The sequence below is a fragment of the Centroberyx gerrardi genome, chromosome 11 (assembly GCF_048128805.1).
Source record: "Centroberyx gerrardi isolate f3 chromosome 11, fCenGer3.hap1.cur.20231027, whole genome shotgun sequence".
NCBI classification, from domain to species: Eukaryota; Metazoa; Chordata; class Actinopteri; order Beryciformes; family Berycidae; genus Centroberyx; species Centroberyx gerrardi.
Window position 1 is genome coordinate 24,302,091 of NC_136007.1, and position 18,877 is coordinate 24,320,967.

Genomic DNA, 18,877 nt, shown 5'->3' on the forward strand with positions numbered 1-18,877 from the left:
AGGGAGAGGAAGATGGAGGAAAGGAGGAGAAGATGAGAGAAGATATCTTGTTAAAGTTATCTCAAAGACTCGCCATAGGTTTTTGACTTCAGCCATAATCCAATACCATTCCTGAATTACACCTGATAACTGTATCGGTCAAAGGAAGACCACCAGCGCAGGACCGTTTCTCCAGTTCAAATGACTCTTAATTGAGCCACTGACTATCACACATCACTGGTTTCTTTTCAACATGTTTGCATGGCAGAATTTCAATTATGTGTTATATTGTTCAACCTAAATCTAAGTGTACTGACCAATCCAAAAATGAATATTGTTATGTGGAACTTTAATAATGTGATGTTTCATGCAACAATTTTTTATAGATCTCCTACCATCATGATACATTTTTCACATGCCATGATATGTTGCTGTCTATGTATTTGTTTGAATGCCGATAACAGTAGAAGAAAGCTGCTGTATTCTACTAAGAAAGATTCAATCTGGCCAACAATAATAAAGTAAGTTTTGTAGCTAAGTAAACTTGTATTGATATTAACTATTTAGCTTGCATTAATGCAAACAAGTGAATTATTCAACATTTAAAAAACTCCTAACACATCATACAGTCCTGTTCAACATGTAACTTTTTACACAAATACTGTAGATACCAACAGCAACTGACGAGTAACTAACCCTTTGGTTTACTTTAGGCACACAAAGTAGTTCCAGCATTTTTAAATATACTGTAACTGAAGCTTCCCTTTAATGTTGTGTTGATAGCAACAAATGGCTTGTATCTGGTATCCGGAGGTCCCTATTGGTACAGTGGTGCGCTAACAACACTCTTAAGACACCGCACTAAACACACACTAACGACGTACACGCCTCATTACACCCACAGCAGAGTGTATAACAACCCTCTGCTCCCAGATGCACACACAGATACACCCACACGCACACACACACACACACATACTGTACACACACTTTCAGTCGAAACATGCACAAGCTAGCGCATGCACACATACGTGCGTGCACTCCCCCCCTCTCTTTCTCTCTCTCTCTCTCACACACACACACACACACACACACACACAGAGCGTGACTTCAGTGATGTGATGGGAAGTGTCAGGCAAGGGGTTGCAAACATTTAAGCCTCATCTCTTATTCACTCCGCAGCCATTTGGAGCTCGGCTACGGAAAAGAACGCTGATTTATTTTGCATGACAAGTATGAATTTTTTGTGAGACGCATTTGGAAAAGTGGGGGAAAAAAATAACTGCTCAGGCTTTATGTAAACGTTATCGTTTTAGAGCAAAGCTACTCTCATTTTGCCGTGTAAGTGGCTCAGAGGTGGCGCACAGCGATGTTGTTGACACTCCTGGCAGGGCAGGATACTGTGCTAGGTGACAAAAAGCAGGGAGGGAGAGCAGATACAGACAGCCCGGCCCATTAAGACTGTACTGTACACAAGACATCCACACTGTAAGCATCACAGGCCTTTCAGCATCCGGCCTCTACAGCAGAACTACATTCAATACAAAGTTATATTTGTCTACATTGGCACATTTTTCTTGTACCTGCCCGATTCCTTTCTTTATGTTACAGCACAGCAGATATATTGATGTGCTGATGCTATAGGCTGATATTGGCTTTTGTCAGGCTTTTGCATTGTATCAGCTTGAATTTCACCCATAGTACAGTGATTAAATAAGCAGATTTTGGCAAAAATCGTCTGTGATTACATTTTACAGGGGGGTATCTTTAGAAGTAGATCATCTAATGTTTTTCATGGCTTTTACACTCTTGGATGTTCCTTATTTACATGAAAAAGTGAGAATTGTACTATTTGCCATAGTTGTATTTAGACAAAACTGTTGCCTCTGAAATGAGCCAGTCAGGACATGGTCAGTTTGTGATGTAGAAATCTGACTTTACTGGAGTTGACCAATCATCTTATGTTTGGGGCAGAGGGAGGGGCCAGACAGCCAATCACAACAGTGGCTCTTTCAGGCTGCCAGACACGCCCCAAAATGGCCTGTAGCTCTTTAAATGGGAGAGGGGCACTAGAGAATAAATTACTTTAAAAATGTATATATTATTTTCACTTGAAAAAAACTTCACAGGTCTATCTCTTTGACTCATGGTAATGATATAAAATATAAAACATAAACACCCTCTCCCCTCCCTTTAAGAGGGTTGGGGTACACTGAAGAAAAAAAATGCTTAGATGAAAAAGAAAACATAGCATACATGTGTTTTAGAGTTGTTTTTGGGGCTAGAGAGGGCTGTGATGACAATACATGGATACGATAGCCTGCAATGCAGCTCTTTTTCACAATTAAGCTTTGAGAGCCCAGATTGAATTAGATTAGATGAAAGTTAAATGATCCCTTTAGGGGAAGTTGGGCCAGCAAAGAGTAATAAGATACATCAAAGAAGAATAGTGTATAAAAAAGAATCAAGCAAATGGGGTTATATAAACATACTGGACCGATCAAAGTGTATGAATGAAAATGTGCAAAAAAAGCACATTTTCCTTCATGTCGTACTAATTATTATTATAAGTAAGAGTGTTGGAATTGTTGGTTGGGTATGTTTGACATATTTGACAAAGATACTTTCCAAGGAACTGTCAATCTTTTACACAACCACCAAAGGAAATATTACTAAATGTTATAAAATTAATCTAACCCTGCACCGATTATTGACCTGGTATATAATCGTGTTACATATTAGTGGTATTATTTTCTGTGGCTCTCTCTCTGATCAAAATTCTCCAGTTATTTTAGTGTGGGAGTCAGACAGCACCGTGATCAATACAGTATGTAACACATTTTTAGGAGTTTCAATTAATTTTAAGACGCTACATCATGATATCGGTTTAATGTCAGAGAAGGCAGAGATAAATAAGCAAACAAATAGTCAACAATGGGAGTGTCCATATGACTTGCAGAGGGCTCAGAGATGAGGCATACACTAATTGTGTGTGTGTGTGTGTGTGTGTGTGTGTGCGTGCGCGCACGTGTGTGCATGTGCTGCATGTGTCTATGCGTATGCATGTGTGTACAGCTGCATGTGTGTTTGTGTGTGGAAGCAGCCAGCTGAGCCAGCCCTGAGGCGCACTTCATGGCCCTGTAATTGCACTGTTGATGTATTTCTTTAATATACAGCAGTATTATGGGAACAGGACTACGGGAGGGAGGGGGGCGGGGGTGGCGGGGAGGAGGGATAGAGGGAGGAGAGAGGGAGGAAAGCGAGAGAGAAAGAAAGAGAGGGAGAGAGAGAAGGAAAGAGATGGAGAAGGAGAGGAGGAGAAGGTGGGAGTCCCCCTCCTGATGAGGCATCTACTCCCTTGGTATCTAATATAGACTCAGTCCAACCACACCACACCACATGTATTTATGCACACTGTGTACACACAGGGGTGTGTTGCTGGACAGAAAACCCCCCATTTCACTTCATCTTAAACCATTCACTGTGAATCATTGTCATTTTGAATCGTCTCATTTCCAGCTCATCTTAACCTAGATATCTGTGTTGATTGTCCAGCTGGATCTTACTGTATTAATAACATACAGTATGTAAATACACTGGAGGGCATTCAATCTGAGAGCAATGAGAAGTGATGTGCTGATGAGGAACAGGACAGGATGGTGAGAGAGGACAGTGTGTATGCCAGTGTGTTGAGGTTTTTTTGCGTGGTTGTTTAGTCCCTTTTCTGGAGCTCAATGAGGCATCAATCAAAGTCAGCAGCCACAACACTGAGACAAAGGCATGTGCTGTGCAGTATGCGCTTTGACTGGAAGAAACTGTCTTTATTTTTCATCCGAACAGAGTATGCATGGATATCCGTTGTTGTATCTGTAGCTGACGGCAGTAAAAAACAAAAGAAAAAAAAAAGTATTTCAATTGGTGATCAGTGAAATGTTTTACTGCCAGCAGAACGTTATTATAATAGCAGCAGTATTACAGGTTCAACAAAACAAGAGAGCGTCCAATAGGCAGAGTGTGTGGCGTATGTTTAGTGCATAGTAGAGTGTGTCTTTTATGTGGAGGTGAGGAGAGCCCTGTTCCTGCACAACAACCCAGAGGGCAGTGATGATACGCCTAAGCCTGCAGGGGATTGTGGGGGATAGGCTGGCTGCTGATAGGCTACTCCCGTGAGACAAAAGCCCCCCCCCCACTCCCTCCCCTTCTCCCAGGCTCCCTTTCACCTGGCCAGGTTACCATGCCAACCAGCATCGGACAGTCTCTCCTCTCCCCACCTCTCCTCCCTCCTCTTCCCTCCCTCCTCTCCCTCTCTCTCTCTCTCTCTCCAATCTCTGCTCTTAGAAAAGGGCCATTTCTAGTAGCCAGGAATAGAACATGGACCTGCCATTGATTTTCACAGGAGTATGATGATGATTACACAATCACCCCCTGAATGTCGCAATGCAGAGCGGAAACAAAAAAAGATACAAAGAGAAAATGTTGCAAATATCTTTAACTGATGGCGTGAGTGTTGTGGAAAACAACATTAGGGATCAGGATAGGTAATAATACACAATTATACCAGAATGAATATTTCAATATAGGCCTTTTTCTTTTTCTCCGATCAACGAAAGAATGCACTAAAACAATCAGAAAGGCTAAATAAGATGTGAGGTGAAGAAAAGGGATGAAACTTATTTCAGAGTCTGCATCAATTGGGCTGAATTTATTGCTATTAGCAACAAACTTACACATTTTCCTTCATAAGAAAATAAATTATGCTCTCATTCAGTCAACATAGGACTTAAGTTAAGGACCTAAGGTAAATCCCAGAGATCACTGACGTCTTTTTTTTTTCTTTCTTTTTTTTCTGTTGGTTGAGTTTGAGTTTCTGTAGGTGGGGCTCTTTTCTTTTCTTTATCTATGCTAACTACCCAGTTCTTCTTCTATTTATTCCAAACAAACTGCTGTTGCTGCTGGAAATGTAAATGCATCACTTCCTGTGCAGCAGAGGATTTTTCCCAGGAAAGAGCTACCGGACACCGGGTGTTTAGAACAGCAAAAGCTTTCATGAACTGACTATAGGTTGAATCACTATTGTGTTATATCAATCAATGATAGAAAGTAGCAAAATGGACATTTATTTATATGAAAATGTTGGATAATTACTTTAAGCAACTATCCTTTTAAAAAGTGCTACAAATTGTGAGAATTTTATCCAATAAATCATTTTGTAAGAGTAGGTGTCACTTTTTTAAAATGTTGAAGATGTTTTTTTTTTAAACAAACCCTTCATGTCTACCATGTCTATGTCAAGGCAGTATAGTCCAGGTTGGAAACTCTGGGACGCTAGTCCACATTTAGCCCCACACTGCGTGTGCCTGGCAGGCCGATGTAGGCCACAGGGCCCCTGGCTCAATGGGGCCACGGGGTTCAGACGAGAGAAGACGAGCCGAGATCTGTGTAGCTCCCTGCCCTCGAGGCACAGTGCAAGAGGGCAGTGGGGAAGAGACGGTCTGGACAGGGGGAGGGGGGTGGGGGGGTTGTGGTGATCGCACAGAGATGACTGGTTCACTGGCCGCCTGCAATGTACTGAAATAATTCCCTTAGCTGCACAATTGGCTTGGACATGGAGCATGATACCGACTGTACGCCCGCAGACCGGTGGGCTTCTGTGGCGAGTCGGGAGGAGGGAGGGATGCAGATGACTAAAAAAAAAAAGATGAGAGACATGCAGAACATAGAGGAAGAGGAGATTTCCTCTGTCTGAAGGACGTTGTGATTGGGAGATCGCTCGGTGACCACGCGACAATACCATTTCTCTTCAATTAAGTCTCATTATGCGCTCGGCTCTCATCACTGTGTCTGGCGACATTATGATGTCTAATAGACTTGATTGGTCTTAATTGGCACTGATAAACATTGAGTGGCTGTTGACTGACTCTGATAGCATCCGCTGTGGATCGGTAATGAATTGACTCAATTGCGTCTGTTTTGGAGGTAGGGATGCTTAACTGGGAATTGAATAAGAATCTTTTGTTTGCAACCAATACCAAGACAAAAAAGTTGATTACTGGTTCCATAAAGAAGTTGTAGTGTACTTTTAAGGAAAATTAAAAAAAGGTAATCTTGCATAAACATACATACAAATGCACACACACACACACACACACAGCATAATATCAGTGCAGTGTGCGCAAGCAATTTCTGCTGGCTGTTAGTGCAGTGGCAGTGTTCATACAGGATGATACATGGTGTATTATGACGAGACATTAGCCTATGCACAGACACTCATAACAATGAAAGTGCCAAGCTAGGACATCACAATAGCTGCAATTCATTTCCCAGGAAGTCCACCACAATAGCCTGGCAGAGCGGGATCTATCTGAAGCACTGCATTAACCGACTGGCCCATTATTCTTTTTGTAATGGTTGCACTGCGCTGCACTGTATCTGTGCCTTTACATTGTGTTTTTGAATTAGAGTGTGTGTTCTTTTGTATGTGTGTGTGTGTGCTCGTTTGTTGACCTGCGCTACATACAGTACCTGACTGTGTCTTCGCCATGCATGCATCTATGTGTCTTTCTCTCTCTGTTTGTCTGCCTGTCTATCTACTGTATAATATTTACTGATACGCCAAGCGACACTTGGGCAGCCAATAACACACAGCGAAGATCATACTATCCGTCACGTGAGCACTTCAGCGTGCGTCAGCTTGTGTGCCTCCCTAATTGGCTCCTAAGCCTCTTAAGTAGCTGCCACTGCTCAAGTGGTGTAGGCTGGCCTGGATAAACAACATAAAAACAGCACAGGGTGTACAGAGCATTACAGTGAGGTATATTACCAAACATTACTGGGCCACAGTCTCACACATGCTGCTGGACTGGACAGGGTGGAACACAACGCCCATTAAGCACATGGAGAGGCTTCCAGGGTTAATGAGCTCTTTGTCTGCCAAAGTGCACACACACACACACACACAGGAGAGCTGGGGTGAGGTGGGGTGAGGTGGGGCTCCATGGGCGCGCAGGGAGGTTCGGGTTACTACAGAGAGCAAAGAGCAGACAGAAGATACAACGCCGGACAGCACAACGATCAAAACAACAGCCTGACACTCCGGGAACTGAGCTCACACCTGAGGGAGTGCTGACACACACACACACACACACACACACTTGAGCATATGCACAAGCACAGATGCTCTCCAACACACACATGCACACAAAAGAGACAAAAAACACTCTACAAAAACGACTTAAATTTATTTCCAAGCTTACTGTAACGTGTAACTGTGACATAAGTGTGTCACTGTAAAACATCCAATCAATATTAGGGACGTCTGTTCTTACTGTGCAGGACATGGATGTTCACAAAAAATCCATGATTGATTGTTCTTTATCATATGATAAAAAACAATCATGAATTCTGAAATAAACCTCTTTTGAATTGTTTGTATCTGAGTATGCCTTAGGTATTGAGAAAAAGATTTGAAAAAGATTTGATATCAGGAAAGAAAAGTTTCGATCAAAACGCACTTTTTTCATTCAATAATTAATTATTCAAAAAAAATAATTTATTGACCCCTAGTATGTGATATAGCTGCGAATGCAAAGATTAATAATGGAATGGAGACCAAAAACTATCTACCTGTTCTTACATTTTGGGTCACATTTCATATATAGGATTGGGTTACTATAGAAGATTCTCACACAGAGGAAAATACAAATTCCTAAATTTTGTATTTTTTAGCAAAACAATTATATTGCAGATACAGTTGCTTCTACCCAGTGGACAGTCCTAATGGTAAGGAACTTGTGATTCTGTGTGAACCTGATGTCTGTGCTGAATATGCCGGTGCACAGGTACATAGTTGTCTGTGGTTAGGCACGGTTTGTCTCCACATAGCTCTATTTGTTCACTGCAACTTTTTTCCTTGCCTGAAACTAGGGACGTTTTGGGCCGTAAACTATTGACTATCAAGTTGAGGCTAGTGGCCACAGAGCAGGGAAGTCACAGCAATGACAATGGTGGAAAGCAGTGAGAAAAGAATGTACAGTGAAGCTACAAGTATGGCAGACAAGGCCAGTAAAAAAATGCGGGTTAACATCAGCATTTTTTTCCCACGCTTGTGCCATCTGAAGGAGTCGGAAGGGCTGAGAAGCGACACAGAGCTTCAGGACAGGTAGGATGCTAGCCAGCTAGCTAGCTTTTCTATGTAGCAGAGTAGCTGTGCTACATTATACCACAGAGTTCATCAAACAGCTTCATCAAGATGCGTGACAAGTGTTCGCTGCCTCAAGGCAAAAAGTTACATATTGAAGCTTTAACATCAGAGAATGCTGATTAAGAAAACTCCTCAAAGGGCGCAGAATGTGTGGCTGTAAATCACACCAAAATGACTGGAGCGACTACACTGAGAGAGCTGATGCTTCTGTGTGTACGGGTGTTTGTTTGTCTGCGAGGGGTGTGATATGTTGGGAGTCATGAAGGAGCGGTATTTGGCTGCGTCTGGCAGACAGAGAGACACTCAGCAGGGAGCGCTCTGCTCTGGCTTGATAAGAGCCACAGGGACATAAGCCTCATCTAGCATGTGACTGATCAAAATGAGCACCCAGCTACAGTGGGCCGGCTGGAGATCACACGTCACACACACACATACACGCACACTCATGCATGCACGCACGTGCAGCCGTGTACGCATGCACAATCACATACACACATACGCACGAGCTTAAACACAGAGAACTGTAGATTGTCTTGGAGTTCTGAAAAATGTTTTATGTATTTATGAGAATCTAGTATTGCCACTGACATTTCGCGGGTCTGGCTTCTAATGTTTGCGCCAATCCAGGAGTGTCACAGAAGAAGCATTTATTCTTAAATAACCATTTTCCTCAGTCATATTTACTGTAGACTGTCAAATCCCTGCTTTCAGCATCTCTTTCTCTGACAAGACAGGATAAATTCAGTCGTCTGGTAGACTTTCAAGGTTTATCAAGTCTTCTGTCCACCTGAAGAGGGCAGTATTCCTATTGAAAAAAGTGAGGCATTATCACAAAAAAGCACTGAGTGGTAGGCATTTAGTGAGAAGATGTCTGAGAATTAAATTGAATGAATTTAAGGGCAGCTCAGAAAAACAAATTGCTTGATGTCTGTTTCAGACACTGTGGGATTGTCTGTATAGGACGTCATTTAATGTCTTAACCATATAGGCTTAAAAGGAGACGTGTAATGATCATGTTGGGAAACGTGATCTCTAATCACTGAAAAACTTGTATGCATGTGAATGTGTGTGTGTGTTTGATGGGTACTAGCTCCAGTCCTCCCATCATGTCACTGGTAATCAGAACACAGTGGCTAGACAAGGACGCACAAGCATTGATAAGGCATGAAGGGAAGGACAAAAAGATCCAGAACAGAACATAGGGTTCTTCTATACTGAACCACATCTAAAATGCCCAGTAGCTCTTGCAAACATAAAGGTAGGATAAGACATCTATGCACAAATAGAGAGAACACAGAGAATGGACATGGATAACCCATTCCTCCCTCATCTCCCCCCCATCCCCCCATCCCTCAGTCCTCTTTTCCACATGGCAGCCCCTGCCTGCATGCAGAATTCAGGGCTTAATGGAGGGGAGCTAAGTCCTTGGCCACACAGCGGATAAACGCTGTACTTTCTCCAAGAGATGCGGTGGCAGTGGCGGCGGTGGCACTGTGTGTTGCTTTCGTGGGATTCGCTCAGGCAGAAAGCACAGTGCAGGCACCGTGGCGGCATCTTGCTGGTGGCCTGACTGCCACAGACAATGCAGACCCTGGTTCAACTCGCTTAACCTTCCCACTTTTAAGCATGACCAGCCAGTGCATACATGAGGAGAGACAACTGGTCAAAGTGGAGAGTGACCAACACTTAATTGTGGAATAACTAAACAAAATTTAGTGTTAAGAGGCCTGCCCATGATAATCATAAACTTAACTTCAGTGCAAATCTGTAAAAAGCAATCAATTACTGTTAGAGCACCACAAAATGGCCGCCATGAACAAGCCTTGTGGGCTGTAGTAGGGCAAATTTTAACTTTGCATACTTCAATTGAAGAATCTTCCCGTAGGACTTACTTTTGACATTGAGGTACATGGACTTGCTGACATCGGCCCCTACGTCGTTGCTGACCCTGCACAGGTAGAAGCCGCTGTCTTCTTCCAGCACGTGCTTGATGAGCAGAGAGCCGTTGACCAGCACCTCGATCCGGAAGCCTGAGTTGAGGGCGATGGGTTGGAACTGGGGCACCCCGGCGCCTGTTGGAGAGGACAGAGTGAGCGTCAGTTGGGGTTAAACTGATATATCGGGCGGATATTGGCTTTTTATAAAAAATCTGATATCTGCCTGTCAATGTTGTCCACCTTCATCCTTCCACCAATACAATTCTGGGGGAAACACTGAATCCATGTAATGTTTTGAAATTCTTGGACATAAAAATGGTCAAATTTGCATTGCATATTGGCACAAAATAACACTTATCGGCAGCTTCAATAGAAAAAATCACTATCAGTATCGGCCTTCAAAAACCCACGTCAGTCTAAACCTTGTGTCAATAATATTAGCATACCAGCCTCAATCATGTGTATTTAGCAGAGTCAAGATGCCAGCATGACTGACAAGCATGGAAGCGACGCATAACCATGTCGATGTTCTCAAGAAATACTGCTACCCTGTGAAGTCTGGACCGGATAGTGTAAGCCTATCTTACATAGTCTTACACCTATTTCCTCCTTTCAGAGGAACAATAAAGCTCTTCCTTTAACCACGGCTGCATCTCATCTCGCAGTGTTTGTTTGGACTTGCGGAGGTGGGTGTTTTGGCATTCAACCTCAAGGCTGTGGACATTATGTTTGTTGTGTTGGCATTCACAAACGGATCATCTGCCGTAGAGAACAAGCTTGCCGTAGGACAAAAAAAACACCCATCTTATTTTGCAATTCAACAAGATAGTCAAAAGGGAAGACAAGCAAGTTACCCAGTTATGACAAGTCTATGACAAAGTCTAACACTTTCACTGAACCTGAGCAGCTTTGCATAGAATAGTTGTATGTTATGTGATATGTATGTGTGTGTGTGTGGTGTGTGTCTACCTTTAGAGTACTCCCATTGGATGGTGGGAACAGGATAGCCTTCTGCAGAGCAGTTGAGTATCACAGCCTTTCCGTAGATGCCGTCCTGGTCCTTGGGTTGCACCACAAATTTGGGAGGGACTGCAAGTCAAAATGATTCCCCAATGGTCAGTCATGTGCTGTATGTCAGAGCAGCATCCATAAACTTATTCCATCTCTCTCCAACCAAATATATGTCTAGTGATCATACTCATGACTCGCTCTGCATGTGAGCTGAACTGCAGTATGAGCACTTTAGCTCACTCTTTCCCATGGGCGTCATGGGAAGACTAACTGAGTCTACATTTTAACTTATAGTTTTATCATTATAATGGAGAGCAAAGATCAAGTAAAAATCACTAGAAATGTATTTGGAAAAAATCACAACAATGGAGCATTCAGGACCAATGTTCCCTCTCAGATGATAGTTTGGTGAACTACTTCTAATCATTTATAAAATTGACCAATCCTGTCAGTCATCAGTAATTGCTCCACTTTGTCCTTAGAACTTTCAAAGGCTTGAAGTCTTGGTGGCAAATGATACCAGATGCAGGGGGACTTTGCCTGTACCTTATGGTTCAGTGAACTGACTCACCTCGGACGATGAGCTGGCTCTGGTGCTCCACGGCGGCGGCCTGGTTGCGAGCGATGCAGGTGTAGTTGCCGTTGTGCAGCAGTGTGAGGTTGGAGATGCGCAGGGAGCTGGTGAAGTCTATGTTGTCTATGGTGACGCCCAGGCTGGCCGGGATTGGCCGACCGTCCTTCTGCCAGGTGATGAAGACGGGCTGGTCGCCGGACATGACCACGCAGGGGATGAACACCCGCTGACCGATGGAAAACCGAGGGAACTCAAAAGGGTGGATGGTAGGTGGAACTGTGTAAGAAACGAGAGCACTTGAGACGTGTTTTTGTGTCATATAGAAGGTGAATAAAGTCTAATTTCATCATTTCACCTGTTGTTGTCATTTCACTTGTGAGTCACACTCCTTTAATTTAGGCTTAATTTTAAGTGCAGGATTCAATCTCTTTGCAAATGTCGCTCAGAAACAATGGCCGTACCTTTACATGTGTATAAAATGAGAACAGGTTTATATATTCCAACTGGCAGAGCTACCTCAGAAAGCCCTCCCAAAGCAAATCAACAGCCATAATTCCCTATTTATCGCCTTGTTATTAATATCAAAGCCTTACTTAGATCTAGCCTAGCTTAGATGTCAAGAATGAGAGAAACATTTTATTACCTCTCCCCATGCAGAGCGGCAGAATCCTCAGTCAAACAACACTAATTTCTCTCATGTAACAGTCTCTCTCTGTCTCTCTATCTCTCTCCCTCTCTCTCGCTCTCTGGGGACACTGTAGCCATCGTGAGAAACAGATGCTTTGGAAAATTAATGATTTAAAATAACATTGGAATAAGCGGCACTTCAGCGCTTATTTAATTCACAACAAAATAGGCATAATAGGCTCCTGGGGATTCCCTCTCGGCAGCGGTGGAATGCTAAGCAGCCGAGAGGCAAATTAGCCGAGGCGGAATGGCGGCGTGGCTTTGTCTAGGCTGTGTGATTTCCCCCTCGCACACTCGTTAGCGCACCGAGACCCGCCGGAGAGAGGGGGGGGGATTTGCCCATCCGACATTTCAAATTATGCAGCGTCATTGAAGAAAGAGAGCCATCTGAGGTTATCATCATCTGGCTCAGCTCAGCGCCGCTGCATATTCAGATCAGCCCCAGATAAGCTGGCTGGGATGATGGAGATGGTGCCCTGCTATCAGTGATGTGAGTGCTTTTTTACCGGCTCTGATATACAAATGTCCCTCTCCATATCAGTGTTTTCTTTAACATGGCATGGTAGATAATATAGGTGATGCTTTAATGTATTTTCTAAATGTGATGTACAGCGCATAAGACAGTTGGGAAGACACTTAAGGGTCAAGCGTGCGTTGTGATAAAGTGATGCAATTGGTGATTCCTTCTTAGTGTCCATAGGACTGAGGGATTCATGATGGAGTACCCATGATTGTACACAATAAATACTGTCTCGTGATATTGTACATCCTAAATAAATGGCCCAAGCTGCTTACTATCCCCTCCTGGGTCATGTATAACTGATGGGCAGATCAGATTGGTGATAATCATGATGGAGTACTCATGATTACACACAGCTAATGTTGCATTTTGCTACAGTTCGTACATTCCTAAATAAAAGGCTCAAGCTTACTCTCCCCTCCTGGGTCATGTATAACTGATCAGACTGAGGCCCGTACCTTTCACACTGACATGGACACTCTGGTGTGTGGAGAGCTGAGGCTGGACCAACACGTTACATGTGTACTCTCCTTCATCCACGTCCTTCTGCACGTCGTACAGCTTCAGGGTGCCGTTGTTCTCGAAGGCCCGTTGGCGGTGGTTGTACGGCAGCAAATTGGAGTCCTTGTACCACTTGATGGAGTAGTACGGGTAGCCAATGACACGACAGTGGATGTACATGTCCCGCCCAGCGATGGCAGTGAGGTTTTTCATTGGTCGTATGCTGGCAGGCCCTTAAAGGACACAATGGAGAAACACCTCTCTTAAAATGGTTTTGAGGCAGGGGGGTTTGCGTAAAAGAACTGTGCCGTGTTGTGTGTGTTTTCAATACGCCACAAGGTCATATGTCTTGATTCATTCTGCTAGCCAAGAAATAAACGCATTATCAAGATTATCGAAATTTGGGAGTTTCAGAGTACCTGACTAATACATCCTTAATTATTTACTTGTAGTCATTCAAAGAAATACATCAAAGCAACTCTCTTCCTTAAAAAGGAAATCAATTCCAGGAGCAACACCGTTGATTCTGCTCTGTATCCCTTCATACCACATTTGCATCTTGCCTTGTCAGTACGGGGGACTTATTCCTGGATGAATTAGGTGGAGGGTGTACCCTTCTATTTGAGTCTGAAGTGAATATTACCTAGCGCTCCCACCTCTTCGGTGCCGGCTGTGATTGCCTCTGACAAGCATTAGAGCGGAATGTTCCCTCTCCCCACTCATGCACCTATTATCAAAACCATTACTCATGTTCCCTGCTCTCTCACACACTCGTGCAAAACCAACAGAATAACCAATAGGCTTCCATAGCACAGGGCCTATCAGGGAAATGGACTATTAGGCTTCTTTTTAACGTACTGTAGAGGACAGTTTAACTAGGCTCTGTAGTGTACTTTGAGCACGAGCACATCCAGGGTTGCTACTCTCTTTAGCACGATTAAGGAGCCAACGATGTGAGAAACAGTCATTACACTTTCTCCGCAATGGCACCTGTGGAGATTTATCTTCATTGCTTGGCTGCATTCGGCATCCACGGACCTTCGCTTAAGGGCTACAGAATCGCCCTATTTAGCCTTACAACATGCAAGAATGAACACAATCAAATTAAGCCAATCAGTATACAGAAAGTACCCTTCTCTCTGCAACAGAGAAATGCTAATGGCTTTGCATCGAGAGGAGAAAGCTTGAGTGACCTAGTATTACCGCTACATGACAATGGCAATCCAGCCAACCATCTCCCCGTAGAGAGCAGATAGCACCACAGCCTTACACTAGTGCTAACTGTAAATCACCCTAATGGCGTCCCAATATAAAGCTATCAGCAGGTGTTGGGTAGGAAGCGGGGCATTAGAGAAGTTAATGCTGACACCAGTGACTGATGATAGGAGGGGCCACTATAGGGGGCTGTAGGAGGATCTGCCCCATTCTGAATATGACATTAAAGCAAGGAGGAAACAGGTCAGAGCCAGCAGGTTTCTCTAGGTGAAAGAGAGACTAGCAACACATCTGGTGACTTAAAAAGCTTTTCTATATTTCTATATCTATATATAAAGTAAATCAGTACACATATAGCACACCTGAAAGAGACAAAGCAAACCCTTCACAAAAATAGTCAGGCACTCTTTCAACGTCTGCGCATCCGCATACTTTAATCTCAGCCAAGATAAAACCTACAAGAACGAAATAAATCAAGACATGTTGATGTGTATATGTGATGGTGTGTTGGAAGAGCTGATCTGACAAGCACCTCTTACGTTTATTCGCGCCTGGTAGGAGACTGTCCCAGCCGAATTGTTGCAGATGCAGCGGTAGACTCCTCCGTCGGGGACTTGGGTCTGGCTGATGTTGAGGTGGCTGACCACGTGGCCTTCGGCGTTGCTGTAGTGGGAGATGCGGTGGCGGCTGTCCCGTACCACTGGGTCGTCGTCCAGAGTCCACGTTACCCGGGGCTCCGGCGTGCCCTTCACCGTGCACGCTAGCGACACAAACTCGTTGATGTTGAAGACCTTCTCGCTGAATGAGGCCAGGATCTTGGGGGTGCCATCTGGGCAGCGGCAGGAGATAGACAAGGCAATATGCACTTTCTTATTGTACAGTAATGACTCTTATAATAGAAAATTACAAAAACACATTTAAAACCTCTTGTCAATATCCAGACTGATTTGCCTTTTCATTGCAGCACATTCATGTCTGGTATAAACAAAAGAGAATAGAGCAGCTAAATATGAGTCCTTTCTCTGGCTCCACAACATCATTGATTATCAATAACCTCTTTATATTGGTGTATGGTCATGGGAGCCAGCCGCTGCAGCAACCCAGCTTGTGTATGTCAGCCATGCAAGCCTCTTTCAGAAAATCTAATAAAATGGGTTGGGCCTGGGTTGTACTGCAGCACTCATTAGCACATACACACTCTAGATGCAAGCGGCAACACACACACACACCCACACACATACACATGTGCATACACATGTACACACATTGAGACACACACAAGCTTACACCGATACAAGGCAAATCCGTCACTTAGTGAAGGCTGAACTCCACATAAAGTGCATTCCTGCTCCCACCAACACATCTCCATCAGGAGCATTGTGATTACTGACCTTCCAGGATGACTTGAACAAAGTCCTGGGCGGACATCTTGCCGTTCCTGGCGAAGCATTGGTAGGCTCCTCCGTCGCTCTTGGCCATACCGGCCATTACCAGGTTCTCCCGGCTTTGGCCTGTCATGCGGACGTTATTACCGGGGTAGATGAGCTCTCCGTTGCGGTACCAGGACAACTGGTACTCCTCGGAGCCGGTCACGCTGCAGGACAGGGAAACCTGGCTCCCTACACTGCCCTTCACCTTCCGCGGGCTCACCACTGCCTTCAGGGGCTCTGGAAGAGGTGTAAGGGGGTTGAGGGGTAGATTTCAGTGGGTGATTTGTATAGGTAGCATAAATATCTGTGTTGCAGCGTGCATTGCTGTATGTACTGAGTACTTTTGTACTTTTAGTGACATCTTAAAGGTGTTAGATGTAGCATTTCAAATCACTCAATATAGAGACATTACTAAAATTACCGGCCTCTACACTGCATTTTACATTGTGTGCCACAGAGTCGGATTTGGCGGGACACCTACTGGATTGCTTTATGGCGCAAAACAGGAAGAGGACACTGTTCTTCTAAGTGTGAGGTAAAGGCTACCAGTCTTCTCAATCATGGTCTCATTTGTTTCTGGTAAATATACCAAGGTGTCACAATGAATCTGGCAATGATATACTGATGTTTGAAAATGCTACATGCAGCACCTTTAAAGATCTGGAGTGGCATATATACTTTCCTAACTATCCCTGTTTGAATGACTTGGATCATAGCACTGATACAATCCACAATGACTTACCACCAGCCCTTTGGCACTGACCTTTGACCTGCAGCCTGCCGACCACCTCAGCATTGCCGTAGCCATTCCACACCTCACACACATATGTCCCTGTGTCACTGGACTGGGCTCTCTCTATCAGCAGGCCTGTCACACTCTGTCTGAAGCGCGTGTCGGGCTCCAGCGGCCGGTTGTCCTTCAGCCAGCGGTATTTGGGCGCAGGGTGACCGGAGGCCTTGCAGGGCAGCTCCACCCGATGGGACGCCATCACCTCGCGGCGCTCAAAGCTGTCCAGGATGTGGGGTGCTGAGTTGGTGGGGTCTGCAGGGGGCAATAGGTGGTAGTGAGAGGAGTCCTATTTCATGGCACTGATTTAGTTGCTTTTGTTGTTAATTCATTGTCTTTTTTGAGCTCCCTTATCCACTGTTATTGTATTGGACTATTGAACACTTTCTCTGCCAAATTCTTAAATGCACATCATGTAAAATAGACAGTATAAGTATTGGAACGGTTGTGTGTAATTGGGTCTTTTTACTCTAAACTTCTAAAATTGGTTTCTGGTCAAAAGATAACTATATGGCAAAACACCAGACTACCAGGGCTGAGCATAATGTGTCTGAAGTAGCTATTCTATGTGTCCAGTGTTCATGGTGATCATGGTGGCAAAGGGGCACACCATGTTCTTGCAATATTGTTGGTCTCAGTCTTTAAATGTCCCTTTAAAACTGTAATAACTCATGTCTTTTTTGGATAAAAAACATTCACCATCATTATCATTTAACAGGGCTGGATATCGACAAAAGAGGTTCCTGACATAAAAAGAACATCCCACCCCTCCCCCCTACATGGTTTAAGGTAAGAGAGAGCCTTTTTTGTCTTGATCCCCTCCCCCAAAAATATCTTGACACAGTTCTGCTTATGACCTTTGTCACATGTCTCTTTCTCTCTTTCTCTCACGTATCTTTCCTGTCACTCTCTATTCCATTCAAATAATATTTTTTTTAAAAATGCATACGTACACGTTTATTTCCCTAAGGTCCTCCCCTACATAACACTCACTTAATTTCGAAACCAAACCAAAATAAACCCCAAAACAAAAACCAAGCCAAACCAAACAAAAGACAAGAGGTTTCTGTTTTATTTTTAGTTAGTTGTTTTTAGATATATTGTAGGATATGGTGTGACAGTATGAGACTTTACTGCATACAGGTTCAAATCCTTGCAACAAGCCCTGTTGATGTTGTTGTAGCTTGTTGGCACTTGGACACCAGTTCAACGCTCTAGATATATCGGTGCTCCTCTCACCTGAGACAATGAGGCGGGCGCTATTGCTCTGTCGGGTCTCTCCTGTGTACCGGTGGCGCGTCATACACCTGTAGTTGTACAGCCCGTCTTCCATTTGCACATCCAGGATGTACAGGGCTCCCGTGGATGTGATGAGAAACCGTGACACTGGGAAAAAACACAGAAAACATCATAAGCAATTGCACAGAATTGATGGACTATACAGTTTGAAACAGATACTGGTCGTAATGACATGTCAAATATGTCACCTTATTTTGACCTGTAATTGTAGCGTCCCACTTAGGCCAATCAGTGTAATTTTGAAAATGTTGGAACGCAGTGGTGAGATGCATCATTTCCCCAAGTTTCATAAAAATCGGATCAGTGGTGCCTGAGATACTGACAGATAGAAAAATGAACGGACGGACACCAATTTATAGTCCCCCCAATTTCATTATATGGTACAACAAGCATTTTGGAAAAAAATTATATTCTACATCAGAGGGTGTGAGTGACAGGAACGTTCAGTGTGCATATTAATTTTCATACACTGGGATCGCTCCCTTACAAGAAAAACAAGGCAACAGTAAACATGTCATCCCCAATGAATGAGGCAGACCACCTCCGGGCCAATCAGTAACAAATATGTCACCTTGTTCTGACCTGTAATAGCAGCGCTCCCCTTAGGCCAATTAGTATAATCTTGAAAATGCCTGAATGCAGTGGTGAGATGCATCATTTCCCCAAGTTCTGCCAAAATCCAATCAGTGGTGTCTGAGATATCGTGTGTGACACATGAACAAAAGAACAAAAGAAAA

The 18,877-nt window shown here is 43.8% G+C and overlaps 1 protein-coding gene across 2 annotated transcripts in view; it reads right to left on the bottom strand.

Annotated features, from left to right (window-relative positions):
- The window catches only part of dscama (Down syndrome cell adhesion molecule a), a 71,893-nt gene that overhangs the window by 17,085 nt on the left and 35,931 nt on the right, over positions 1 to 18,877 (bottom strand). For both annotated transcript variants that reach the window (XM_078286580.1, XM_078286581.1), the window contains 8 exons: positions 18,081 to 18,227; positions 16,818 to 17,096; positions 16,016 to 16,291; positions 15,157 to 15,453; positions 13,367 to 13,642; positions 11,699 to 11,977; positions 11,086 to 11,205; positions 10,072 to 10,251 (listed from right to left, as the gene is read on the bottom strand). In XM_078286580.1, the coding sequence (XP_078142706.1) occupies positions 10,072 to 10,251; positions 11,086 to 11,205; positions 11,699 to 11,977; positions 13,367 to 13,642; positions 15,157 to 15,453; positions 16,016 to 16,291; positions 16,818 to 17,096; positions 18,081 to 18,227 (1,854 nt within the window). The remainder of the gene's footprint in view (positions 1 to 10,071; positions 10,252 to 11,085; positions 11,206 to 11,698; positions 11,978 to 13,366; positions 13,643 to 15,156; positions 15,454 to 16,015; positions 16,292 to 16,817; positions 17,097 to 18,080; positions 18,228 to 18,877) is intronic.